Consider the following 13,344-nt stretch of genomic DNA (forward strand, 5'->3'; position numbering starts at 1 on the left):
GATTCACCGAAAGGGCCATTCCTGCAACTTCCCGCTACTTCCATTCCTGGGCGCTTAAAATTGATATTTTGAGCTCGCTGAGTTCAAAGAAATAACATGTCTATGCATTTGAGCTCTCCCAGCTCGAAAGTCTGATAGAATTTTCATAGAACACTATTTTTGGAATTTTCAAACCGCAATAACTTTTGAATGGATCAAGCAATTTTCACGCGGTTGGCGGCATTCGACGCAGTTTTATCATCATCATAAATTTTAATTGATAGAACCACAAATTTCGGAGTAATCCCGAAAAAACACTTTTTCGGGTTTCTTTCGTTCACGATATCTCTCGAACTAATCAACCGCTTTTGACGAGCTTGGTGGCGGTCGACGTGGTTTTTCAAGCTCAAAGGCGGATTAGTTTTTGAAGTTGATCAATAAAGAAACCACTTTAAAAAAAAATTCTTATTTTTTTAAGATTTTTCAAAATTTCTCAAAATCTATCGGTCCGAATCGGTTCAAATTCACAGGAAATGTAATTTTGAGGGAAATATTTCGAACGCCGTTTAGTAGATTCCGATCGGTTAAAGAAAATGAAGGCATCACGCAGCTGCACGCATTTAACTTTATCGACGATTTTTTGTTATTTCGGCTTGCGGAAATCGTCAGATTATATATTTTTCATTATTCTTGAATTATTTCCTTCAAAATAAAAAAAAAATTAGCTACGCTCGAGAATGTCGAGATGACGGTTTTTTTTACAACTTTGTTGCCCTCCCCTTTTTTTCCGTCACTCTCAAATTGTCAGATTAGTGGAATATACACTTTTTAGGATGTAATTAACTCACCCTACCTTAATCTGACGCGCTCGGGAATTTCTGATGGTCAATTTTTTTTTACTAATCTGATCCTGTCTCCTTCACGGGCGGCCTTATATATGGGCCTCATATTTTGTGGAGGTACTTAACCGGGTACAAGGTATCCCCCTATATATTAATCTGCCGCGCTTTAGTAAATCCCGAAATCCCCTCTTGGGCTCCCCTACCAAAAAGTTATCTATAATATTCGGGATTTGGAAGGCCAAAGCTCTTATGGCTAACTTTTATGGCATTTTTAATTGATGTAGGTAATAATGCGTTTTGATTAATCTGAAGATGAAGATTATTTTAAATGCGCCTACAAATGAATTAGTAGCAAAGTTCATTAGAATTAAGAACGGGCATTAGAAGAAGCTTGTATCTTCTGCGATTTTAGACCCGTACGTCAAAAATGCATTGGATTTTTGAGATAGTCTCGCTTCTGAATCTAAGCCGAAGGCCCTGAGACCAGCAAGCCAAAAAAATATCAGAATGATGATTGATGGAACTTACAACATACAAAGAATTAAGTTATAAAGCAGCATAGTAAACATAAACATTGTATGTTTATTTTGCTAATTAATTTTCATAGCAGACGAGAAGGTAGTGAAAGAACAATTGGCCTTTCATCACGGACAGGGACACAAAATTAACAGAATGAAGTTGCCCACGGAAGATTCTAAGGCATTGAACATAATTTAAAAACAACATTCGAATAATAACAGAATTTATGTTACACTTAATGTAAGAGAATAATAATAAATATTTATTTATGTAATTTTTCAAATGTAAACTGAACTTTATTGACTAGATATAATGACTCCTTTTCCAGTCTTTGATTATTTAATTGTAATTAATTATTTGCATGCAATCAAAAACTATTTTTAATAATGCCAAAGAAGTATAACTTCTTACGCGCGTACATAAGTACACACACCCTTTTTTTGGTTATAATTTCTTTTGCTTATTGATCCATTTATGTAAAAACTAAAAAAGAAATTAGAATTATATATTAAGTACCACAGGAAGCACTTGCCTTTTAAATTATGGTTGCATGACTTATTAATTCACGTCACGACAATTTTGTCGTCGCTTCATGTAATTGACGGAAATAACGCAACTCTTCCATACAAAGCCGAGTTTTTCATAATTTGTTTACAATTTAATCGGAAATAATCACGCTAATATATGTTCATATGATTGAATATTCATTCAATGGAAAAAGGAAGTAGTATAACATTGCCGCAGTGACTCAGTAACAAACACATCTATTAGTAGTGAATTATTTTGTTATTATTTTTCAAGAAAAAAGAAGAAAAATCCTTTGTTGTACATAGAGGCTTAAAAAGACGTACGTACTTGAGGATATCTAGGTCTATGATCTGTGGGACATTGCTAGCACATTAAAAGACTGAAGGTAGTGGCTTTTTTCTCTACACAAGACGGGGGAAGCAGCAACTGCTCTTTATTCCACGTGTACATACTGTATGGATACGTATTTTGAATAAAAGCAACTATTATGAAAAGACGTTTTCGCCTTTGAAATAAGTTGTTTCCAAAATAATATTTTTGAATGTGTTTTATTTGTGCTAGGTAATGTACTACGTAGACAGATAATAAAACGCAAAAGTTGATTTTTCATTTTTAGGACACTAAATTTTATTTTTGTCAACGCTTTAACTAATTGCTACCGCAAATTATATATACACTGTGGTGATTATTAATTGATAAAAATTGTAGAATCCTTATCTCGTTGATGTTTGCTGCTGTAATCGTATATATGATGTTGCGATACTGAAAGGTGCTAACAAAGTTATTCCAACCGCCATGGCTATATAGTAGTACTTCTTGAACTTGCAGCCGCCTTACAGTGGCCTTCTGGGCGCGGGATTGCAATGATTAGTCTGGTGGAAGATTCTCCCTTTAGGTCGGAGGACGAGCAGCAGCTGCCTTTCTCCACTCTGTATAAGTAAAATTTGTAGTCAAAGAAATCAAACTCTAAATGAGTTATTATTAATAGGTACAGTGCGTCATAAAAAAAAGTGCGTGCTTACAAGGTACACATGTCAGAAGTGGAACTTCTTTGGCAAACTAATCTTTTAATTTATTTAATCTTGTTCATATTTATACAAATCTTAAAAATAAGATTTCCGAGACTTAGAGGGAGGGAAAAAGGAAGATAATATGTTAGGAATTTCATGAATTTAATTGTCATTAAAATATTAAAAGTGTCGAAAATTAATGTGTACAAATTATATATTTTGTTTAATTTATCTTCGCCAACACGTGGCATTTTACAATTCGTCATTTGAGATTTCAATAATTTATTTTTGCATAAAATATAAAATACTAATATTTCAAAAATTCTCTTTATGAAATTTTAATTTTTAAAATAGAATTTCTATTAGGTAATTCGCTCTTCTCTCTCTCTCTCTCAATCGCTCTATCCCTTTCTTCGACAAAAACGCTGCACAACTTTGTGACGCTAATATTTTTATTATTGCATTTTACCCGTAAAAATTTTACCGTGGTTTAACGTGGTTATAAAACAGTTTAGTATTTTTAAGTTTAATTATCTGTTTCTTACTGACATTGCCATGATGAGACAATAACTGTCAAAATGCTAAGTCAAAGTGATTTCATAAAAAATTATACATAACGTCAGTTGTCACATGAACTCCATCAGCGGTCGATCGGCAGCCCTAATTTAACAATTTTATAAATTTATATAATTTTTTTATAAATTTTTGGTAAATTAAAATGTATACTGTATCCAAGGGACCTAGCAAGATTGTTGCCAAAACAAGAAGAGGTATACTTTTGAGAGTGAGAAGTTAAGATGTTTATCTAACCTTTCAATATCTAAAAAAATATTATTTATTTTAAATAGGTCTTTCACAGAATTTGGAACGTTTGGATAGCCGAAAGGATTATAATAGGAAGTCTTCTGATTCTGATAATGATGAAATTATTAGGTGAGTGAAGCTTGTTGAAGTGAATTAACTATGATGCAATTTGAATGGTATAAGTTATTTCACCACAGTTCTTTACATAACCTTCGCCGATATTATCACGTTTGTTTATGGAATGAAAAAAACATTTTATTCTTAACAGTGACGCAAATACAATAATAATACCCCACAAATATTTTTTATAATAATGCTTGAGAACTTATAATTTTTATAATAAAATATAAGTATCACTTCAAATCCTCTATTTCAGTATGCCTAAGCCAATTTTTCATTCCAATGGAAAGAAAACAGTACATCAAAGAATACAACACAGTGTTTTGACTCCTCAACATGAAGAAATGATAAGATACATAAATGAAAGTAAGTAAACACAACATAATAATACCTAATATCATATTATGCATCTCTTAGACTGCTAGTTGTGACATAGGTAATTTGGGTTTGATTGCCAGGTCCTATGTGACTTGTTTATGAAAAAACATTTAGTGGAGACGGTATAGAGGTTAAATCACCAAAAAATATATTTGAATATCTATTGGGATTTTTGTACTATTTATGATAAGGCAAATGCATAAAATGTAATATATTATTCCAGCTTGGACTCAAACAGCAAACTTTGATAGTGAACCAACAACCCCTACAAGTACAATAGGTGAGTGTTTACCTTATAAGGAATCCTGACAGCTTAGTTTAGCTTCCCAATTACTGGAAGCTGTATGAAATATCAGCTAAATGTAAATAATAATCATATTCATAATAACAATCTATAACTAACTAACTGAAAAATTATAGGCTGGAAAATCTTAGACACTGTTTGCTTAAATACCCACGTCTCACCAAAGAAAATATTTAAATTATTTTAAGGTTCAGGCAGTTCATCACCTGCCCCATCTACAAGCCTATATTATCAAGACGATGAACCACGCCCAGTTCTTCAAGATTTCAAGCCTTTCGACCTTGAGGCATGGTGGGGCAAGAGACTATTCCAAAACATCACAAACTCCCTATGAAACAAGACCTGATTTAAATAAAAATCTTCGGTAGCGTAAGTCACAGTCAAGTGTAGTTTACTGAATTATTTATATATTTTTACATTTCTTGTATTAAGCAAACTGTACTGTGAGAAATGTAATTATTCGGGATCTTATAGGGCTATATATTTACATTTTAAATCTATCTAAAATGCTGTTTTAATCAAATTTTATATTTAAACAAATCACATCAGACAAACCAAAGAATGCCATATATTTTTGTATCAATGTTGGTTGAGAATTTATCTCAAAGATTGATATCACATTGCAGGATCTAAAAATTTGCAGATATATTTTAAATATGTGCATTTGTAAATTTAGTAATCTACATTTGATTGTGGATCTCAGTAGGTAACACTATCTTAAGATGAAAATTTTCCAAAGCTCAACATTTTTTTTCCATTTTTGATCCAATATTCTATAAGATTGCATTATCGTGATCAGTTCCTGTACAGATTTTATCTTTTAAACTTTTTTATCTGTAATATATTGTTTATTGTTACATGTTTTTGTACCTGCCGAAGCTGGCTTGATGAATTAATTTACAAAAGAACATACATTAGTTTGCACAACATATCTAAAGCTTTCCAAAGAAGTGCCTCGCTACTGTTAAATAGAGTTTAATATAACCAGTTACTAGTTGCATAAGAAATTAGTTTAACTAGATTAACAGAGACTGTATCCTCACAATAAAATATGTATCTTATTCAAGACAAACTTAATGAATTATCATTAAGTTTGTTAACTTAATTGGTAGAAATCTCTTTGTATAATCTTGGTAAATTTTCCAACCTATCATTTGGCAAAGCTTTGGTAAAAAACATTCTTGAATAAATCGTTATCACATCTTAAAATATGTTTAAGTAAATTTTAAATGTTAGTTGAAATAAAATTGTTAAATCAAACCCAAGTTTTTATCTCCAGAAACCATACTGTTGTCTCTTTAGAAATCAGAGGTTTATAAAAACAGGTTCCAATTATTTTATCATTCTACTTTCATTAAAAAAATGTATTATTTGGTTGCCTCGCAGGACAGGTTATAAATTTATGTTTTCACCGTTAGCTTTAGAAAGAATTAATTTTTGTAATATACGCAACATCACATTTAGAATCTAATTACTATTATTAGTATATTATACAATTTTTTTTTACAAAAGGTGCCTATTTAAGGTTCGTTATTACTTGTGTTCTATACTGTAAACACTGATTAGTGACTTAAGTTTTCTTTTTTATTTCTATATATAGTTACATAGTTTATGTAGTATTTGTTGATCAAAATTAACCAAATCCCTTACTGCTGGTAAGTGTTTAACAATTATACAAAAAAAAGTTAAAGCGATCAATGTCTTCCATATTTTTTTGGTTTAATCAAGACAAATCTTAGGAGTATTGGTCTATAGGTTGCGGTTATTTAGTATATTGTAACAATATATTGTTTCATTTGCAATTATGCTATATATGTTTAATTTTATGCATATTTTAAAATGCCTGTGAATCATGTACCAAAAATAGGAAAATTTGCTTTTTGATGATGTTTTAATTAAGTTTCATTTTGTGCAATTACACCATATGTAGAGTTGTCCTTTTTAGATGATTTATATGAAATGTAGTGAGATGTAGAATATTTTTAGACTGATTTAGTTATAATTGTTATGCCTTTTGTTGTAGTTGAATAAACTTTTATTGACAACTTTTATGGTATATTTTTTATTTTAAATAAAATTGGGGCCCGGGACTAATAAAAAGTTTTCACAAACACAGATTATAATTTACTTTGCATTTTTTTCTCTGTTATCATTTCTCTTTGCTTTTTGATTAAACGTCATTTTGCGTCAATCATAATTATACGGAGAAGCTAATTTCAAGATTATTAATTATGCATCAAAATTATTATGGTAATAACTTATTTTCACCGGAAAACTTCAAATATGTAGAAATAAATAAAGTAAGTGTTTCTATGGAACATTGGCATATTTATTTACTGTAGTTGGTGTCTTTACGAAACGTGTTAAGAAAAAGATTACTCAAAAGCGTTGCACAAAATATTTTTACTAACACGAATTTATGCTGTCCGAAAAATATTAATATTTTCTTTGGCCTATGCAAGAATAACAAACTACTATACCTACTAAGACTATTACATACAAAGCTCGACTTGTTTCGAGCGTAATATATATATATTCAATACCTAGTAAGCGAGAGGCATCATAAATGATTTTTATTCTTTCATGCAGAATTTTGTATTGTGTAAAATGGCTAGGAAAACTGTCATTCGCTTCATATAAGCTAATAACATTTTTGTAGGGAATCTGGAGGCTCATCTGATGCTAAGTAATACTGCCCATAGTCTAAAACCTATAGTAATATCTTTTTCAGCAACCTGCCGCAACATGCGATAATTTTCTCAATGGAGTTTTAAATGCTAAAAATATTTTATGTAGTCTTGAGAGAAGTCTGAAAAAGACTCAAAACTACGAAGACCAGTTGTTAAAGTGTCAGTGTAAACATTTTCACACAGCCAATGAGCAGTATGTCTTCTCAAATAAAAACGATTCTTCAGGTAAATTACGTTTTTTAAATAAATTTAGACACACTTACGCCACTCGTCTTTTGGCTCCATAATACTCGCCATGATTGAATAAATTTAATTAGGCAAAAGATAGAGGTGACTTTGTGTTTATTTTTGTATCGAGGAATTTATTTTGTTTATATTGTGCTTTTTACTATAGTCAACTATTAAAACTATATGAATACTACCTGATCCGGCAGACGTCGTTTTGCCATGTATATCATTTATAATAAAAAATAGGGGTTGATCGTGGGGGTGAAAATTAGGGGTTGTATGTATTTTTAATGTATCATAAAAAAATTAAATTTATCTAAAAATAAAAATAAAAATTAGCGGTGGACTACACTTAACATTTAGGGGGATGAAAAAAGATGTCCTATTCTCAGACATACCCAATATGCACACAAAATTTCATGAGAATCAGTCAAGCCGTTTCCGAGGAGATTAGCTGCAGTGACACGAGAATTTTATATATTAGATGAAGATCAAAACATATTTGTTACTTTTAATTCAAACATCACATACATAGATAAAATCAAATCAACGATGAGTGATTTTGGTTAATGCCCGCTTTTAAACGTTACCAGAGCCCGGTGATTTATTGTAAGTAAATGCTATTACGGTCTAACCGAGAATAATAAAGACTAAAATTTAATACTATTAACGTTTCTACTACGTGTAATACGGTGTTAATTTTTTTAGAAAAATGTGCATCATCAAGAAGCTCAGAAGACTTGGCGAATGATTGGGCCTCTATGAACGTTGTCTGTCTCAAATATCAGTGAGTGAAAGTTATCAGAACTTTCAGAGTAGCATTATTAAGTCATATTACATAATACTTCTTTGCGTATCACTTTCGTGTGTAAAGTGACTTCGGATTGAAAGTCAAATCATATCGTAAATTAATATTTTTTTACCATTAGGTACCTTTAAAATAATGTATTTCTTGTAGCGTGAAGTCTCATAGTCACCACTCAAATAAGTAAAGAATTTTTTTTTTGGAAAATTTGTTTGTTCTACTAAAATAATACCTACAGACTTCGTTCCTACTTAAGTAGTACGGGTTACCCCGTACCTAAATCTTTTACTCTAGGTATGAAGAACTATCAGCGCGATATGATGTTTTATTACGCGAGTATGACGAACGTTGTAATCTAGAAACGTCCCACAAGGAAACAATCAGTAGATTACGAAATCGTATGAAAAGAAACCATACAAATCTTATTGAAGCTAACAAAGCATTATTGGCGGTTGGCGAAAAATACATGAAGCTTAGACAGAAAAAACTTATAGAGGTAACTGGATTGTCTATCATTTGTGATTGTTGTTGTGGGTGGTAAAAAAACAAAGTAATTTTATTTAAATACTAAGTTAGGAACTTGACGGTGAAACTGTCGGTCCTGTTCTCACCGCGGATGTTTGGATTCCCAATGTCCAGTTAAAAAGGCATAAAATAAACGTTGAATATTTAATTATACCCTACTAAGCGAGTAAACAGATTCAGTAAATAGATCAATTAGTCCATTGAAATGTTACATTTGCTGAACATTTGATAGAGGACGCAATTTTATTTATAGAACATGTAGGGGGGGTCAATACAAGCTTAAACCCAAGTTTGTGGGGTTGGCGCTCTTGTCCCCCGGCCGCCATCTTGGAAAAACGCTGATACAGCGCTCCAAAGTTGACTGGGTTCGTCAATCCTCATGACAAGCCGGTCAAAACAACATTTTTACATTACTTTTATGATCAGATTTTCGAAAATTTTTGTTCAATTCCAACAATTTTACTTGTTTACTCTACATATTCCATAAATAAAATTGCGTCCTCTAACAAATGTTCAGTTTAGCCCTCAAATTGTAACATTTCAATGGACTAAATTATATCTAATACCTATATACCTGTAAATTTCTTAATATGCAGTTGTGCTTATCTCATGTTCTGATTCAACACAGAAGGAGTGGTTCGAGCATCGCATAGAACAATTGAAGCAGCGTATAGAAGATGTTGTTAGAACAGCGGAAAGAGCGCGGCTTGAACTCGATGACCAGTTAAATAATTGTCATGAAGACAACGTTTCGCTATCGCTACTTGTGGAAGAGGTCTTACTTCGTCTTTATTACAGTGAAGAAGATACTAAACAAATGAAGAGTCTGTTCGTTTAGTATCTCCTTTTTTATAGAAAGTTTGCCTCATATACGGGCATGAGGCTCACCTGATGTTAAGTGATACCGCTGCCAATGGACACTCGCACTGCCAGAAGACCGTGGCCTTTTAATTGATACGCTCTTTTCTTGAAGGACTAAAGTCGCTATCATTGACGACGTATTTAATTCACGCCTCTGAACTTTAAGCCAAAACCTATTTCTAGTAGGTAGTATTGTATAAGCCATTATCAAAATACACATACGAAACAAATATATAAATATTATTTTATAAGCACACTGCTGTAAAATTTCTCACAAATATTTTAGGCAAAGTTTCAGCACTAATGCCCGCCTTCCACTGCGTAAGTGTTGAGCGAGAAATAGTTGACCGGCGGAACGGAGTTTGAAACGATAATAGTTTTTGCCTTTCACTAAGAAAGAGTTTTTTAAATAATTCATTTCGCCTTCCACTGACAACGAGCTCAACTAGGCGGAGCGGGAAATGAACGACTACTCCGTTCATTTTCTGCCTAGTTCTCGCTCCATTCAGCGAGGCTGTGCGTCCTTTTGCGAGCGGGGAGCTGTCCAGTATTGGGCAGCCCTTCATAGTATCAAGACGTTTTTGTGAATTTCACTATGTCAGATTCTTCTAGTGAAGATGATATTAATATGGTAAATAAAATCATACTAATGTATTACTATAAAAAGAAGCATATCCGGCGCAAATCAAGATTTTGGATCAATAATCACATTCGAGGAAAAGGTACTGCAAAAGGAGATTTATTACGAATGTACAACGATTTGCAAGGCGACTCCGTTCAAAACTAGTTTTCAAGAGCATAGGTACGCAGCGGACTCCGCTTAACTCGCTTGCTCCGCTCTGCTTTACTCTTTTGCAGTGGAAGTAATTATTAGAAATATAATAAAACTAGTTCATCGAGTTTCGTACGGAGTCCGTGGAGAACTCGCTAACCTCGTATGTGACTCTTTCAACTCGCCCACTCCGCTCCGCTCGTCCCGTTTTGGTGGAAACACATGTATGAAAATCATCGTTACGAGTATAGCGGAGTCCGTAATGGATCCGTTCCGCTCGCAGTGGAAGGCGGGCATAAGGTTAAACTATAAATTTGCTAAACGGACCGTGACGGAAACTTCGCTATTCCATTACATTTACATTACATTGATGATTTTAAATAATCTCCGTATGTCTCAACAAGGAGTATTTATTTTATGCAAATGATTTAGTGCAATAATAGGGCAGGCAACTAAAATTTTAAAAATATTTTACTATATAAAAATACAAAACAAGAATGTTCGTTATTATAGAAGAATGCTTAAAATTAATGAACTACCTAGCTCCGCCCGCGTGGAATTTGTGTATTTTGGTAAGATATTTAATGTTCAACAATAATAATTATTATACTTCAGTAAAATTACGTAAAACCATAAAATAATAAATCTTAACCTTCCTTCATCGCCTATGGATGAAAGCTGTACAAAATCTGTTCTCTAGTTTTTGAAAAGAAGATCTTTACAAAAAATTATTATTAGTAGTTGGATAATATCGTATTTATTTTCAGGTAAGAAAATGCAATTTGTCATTTTTAGAAAACATTCAAATGAAGTCTAATATTTATGAATGAATGTTGAAAAATACATTTTTAAATAAGTTTGTACATCTTTTATTGATAGTTTTTTTCTATAGTAAAGTCCTTCAACAACTGCTTTTATATTTGCTTTATTTTAATATAAAAAGGAAACCAAAAAGTTTGGTTTAACATCAACAAAACAACATCATTCACAATAGAAAATATTTGAGAGCCTTTTAAAATATTTGTCAAAGAAATACCAACAGAATATAAGTATAATATTAATTAATAATTTCTCAATTTCCATTCATATTGTAAAATCAGAACTAATATTTATAACTTATCTTTTATTTATTTTGTCATCCTATCTTTAATATCATGAAATTGTGATATTATATTTCCTATTAAACTATTATTAAATAATGCATGGTTTTCTACTAGATTAAAAATTTTATACAAAATGTGTAAATCAAACATTATATGGTTATTACCAAAATTATATGAATCAAATACTGTAAATGGCATACTATTTATTTGATTCAACCTCTTTTCAGCTATGTGCATAATTAATTTCACAAAAGATTTAAAATTCATACCAAATATAGATTTTAAAATTAGTTGACATTGTTTTAAGTATTCAGGGCTATCTTTGAATTCCTCAATTTCTTTTTCAACATCACTCAAATTCTTTTGTAAGGCATTCCAAACCTTTTCTATATTACAGGAATTAATGAAATTGTGGTTAATAGAAATTGTGTCATATAAATTAACAACTTGATGATGCCAACCAGTTGGAACAAATATAGCATCACCACTTTCTTGAATAACTTCTGAATATCTGATATTTTCATAATTTTCCTTTTTGAATAGTAATGGCAAGTTTCCAAGAGAGTCCCTGAGTTTTTCTTCTTCACCTGGTGGGAATAATACCCATTTCTTTTTTCCAACAATATTAACAGACCAGCTATATGATGTGTATACATCAGCATGCAATGGTGTCCTGCAACAGGTAAAAAAGTGGAATGTATTATTTTATAGCAAAATGTATGTATTAAACATATTAAATAAAAGTTTTAAAATTTATGAATTGGCTAAATGACTTACATTTTCACATACTAACTTACCATGAATCTTTTGGGCCAATGTAAACAAACTGAAAATCATCCTCTCCATTATCTTCTGCATATTCATTAAGCCAATCAGAGGCAAAATATTCAGGAACCTTGTAGAAATCATTTCTTAAATTCATTTCCTTTAATTTGGCTTTTAAATGCCAATCTTTTAGATACAAGAGTTTTTCTTTATTGTTATGTTTTAAATATTCCATAAATTCTTTAACTTCCATAGTGAATTTACACTGAGCATTGTAGTCAATTTTTTCACAATCTGAGATAGGAACTTCAAATTCGCCATAATTTTGTATGAAATATTTACAGTTTATTCTATTATTTAGAACCCACTCATTGTATGCTTTCCAATTTCCACAAACATTTTTTATTACACATGGAGAGTTGTTTAACATAAAGTTTTTATAAAAATCCTCGTAAACCATTTCACCATCATTTATAATTCGAATTTCCATTTCAACCTTATCAATAGCTGGAAGTTCAACAAAACTTACATCTAATGTCTCTATTTCAACCATGACTTCTAATTGCTGAAGGGCTGACTATTTGAACTTTTCCAATAAATATACATTTACTATAGGTAATATAGTGCGCCTATATGCATAGGCATTATTACGCAGTATGAATTAATACTTTGAAAATAAGAAGTAGAATGTTGTATAATATAATTATAATGTTATAATTTTGCTGAAATTTAAAACGTAAAATTTAAACAGAGAAATCACAGACTGCGTCCGGCTGCTAAGAAGACATTAGATGTCAGAACTCATATCAGAAGCATGTGTGAGAAGTGAAAACTGAAAGTGAAACCTCTACTTGATTTGTGGATGACGTCAATGCTCAATGTCATCAATTATGTTTTTTTTTTCTTTTTTTCTCTTTATGGCTTTGACTCGGTTTGTGCATTAGCCAGCGTCAAGTATAAGATTTTTATAATTCGCTGTTTTAATTATTTACAGTTTATGAATAATAAAAAACGAAGGAAACTAATCGCGACATAACATAATTGATTGAAAACGCATTAAATTTCCAAAAATAAATCAAAATTATAGTTTAATGTTATTATTAACAATAAA

General features: G+C 31.4%; 3 protein-coding genes across 3 annotated transcripts; 2 read left to right on the top strand and 1 right to left on the bottom strand.

Moving 5' to 3' along the window:
- The first annotated feature begins 3,480 nt into the window (after positions 1–3,480).
- On the top strand, positions 3,481–6,533 carry LOC125056365 (MAPK regulated corepressor interacting protein 2). The gene is made up of 5 exons (XM_047659405.1): positions 3,481–3,648; positions 3,727–3,811; positions 4,059–4,168; positions 4,404–4,460; positions 4,673–6,533. Exons 1-5 carry the CDS (start codon positions 3,597–3,599, stop codon positions 4,816–4,818), a joined length of 450 nt encoding a protein of 149 aa, XP_047515361.1. The 5' UTR covers positions 3,481–3,596; the 3' UTR covers positions 4,819–6,533.
- A 59-nt stretch (positions 6,534–6,592) lies between these two features.
- Positions 6,593–9,603, top strand: LOC125056867. Its single transcript, XM_047660185.1, has 5 exons — positions 6,593–6,784; positions 7,216–7,399; positions 8,111–8,189; positions 8,502–8,703; positions 9,361–9,603. The coding sequence occupies exons 1-5, from the start codon at positions 6,716–6,718 to the stop codon at positions 9,568–9,570; spliced, it is 744 nt and encodes a 247-aa protein (XP_047516141.1). The 5' UTR covers positions 6,593–6,715; the 3' UTR covers positions 9,571–9,603.
- A 1,870-nt stretch (positions 9,604–11,473) lies between these two features.
- On the bottom strand, positions 11,474–12,930 carry LOC125056364 (2-oxoglutarate and iron-dependent oxygenase JMJD4). Its single transcript, XM_047659404.1, has 2 exons — positions 12,266–12,930; positions 11,474–12,141 (listed from the first exon to the last, which is right to left on the bottom strand). Exons 1-2 carry the CDS (start codon positions 12,784–12,786, stop codon positions 11,493–11,495), a joined length of 1,170 nt encoding a protein of 389 aa, XP_047515360.1. The 5' UTR covers positions 12,787–12,930; the 3' UTR covers positions 11,474–11,492.
- Between the last annotated feature and the right edge of the window lie 414 nt (positions 12,931–13,344).

This window comes from Pieris napi, chromosome 15, assembly GCF_905475465.1.
Source record: "Pieris napi chromosome 15, ilPieNapi1.2, whole genome shotgun sequence".
Classification (NCBI taxonomy): domain Eukaryota; kingdom Metazoa; phylum Arthropoda; class Insecta; order Lepidoptera; family Pieridae; genus Pieris; species Pieris napi.

Excerpts from the sequence above, each read along its gene's own strand:
- LOC125056365 (XM_047659405.1), top strand. The coding sequence starts at position 3,597 with ATGTATACTGTATCCAAGGGACCTAGCAAGATTGTTGCCAAAACAAGA. Across the intron at positions 3,649-3,726 it reads TGTTGCCAAAACAAGAAGAG|GTCTTTCACAGAATTTGGAA; the intron begins GTATACTTTTGA and ends TATTTTAAATAG. Across the intron at positions 4,169-4,403 it reads GATAAGATACATAAATGAAA|CTTGGACTCAAACAGCAAAC; the intron begins GTAAGTAAACAC and ends ATATTATTCCAG.
- LOC125056867 (XM_047660185.1), top strand. The coding sequence starts at position 6,716 with ATGCATCAAAATTATTATGGTAATAACTTATTTTCACCGGAAAACTTC. Across the intron at positions 7,400-8,110 it reads AAATAAAAACGATTCTTCAG|AAAAATGTGCATCATCAAGA; the intron begins GTAAATTACGTT and ends TAATTTTTTTAG. Across the intron at positions 8,704-9,360 it reads GACAGAAAAAACTTATAGAG|AAGGAGTGGTTCGAGCATCG; the intron begins GTAACTGGATTG and ends GATTCAACACAG.
- LOC125056364 (XM_047659404.1), bottom strand. The coding sequence starts at position 12,786 with ATGGTTGAAATAGAGACATTAGATGTAAGTTTTGTTGAACTTCCAGCT. Across the intron at positions 12,142-12,265 it reads ATTGGCCCAAAAGATTCATG|GACACCATTGCATGCTGATG; the intron begins GTAAGTTAGTAT and ends TACCTGTTGCAG.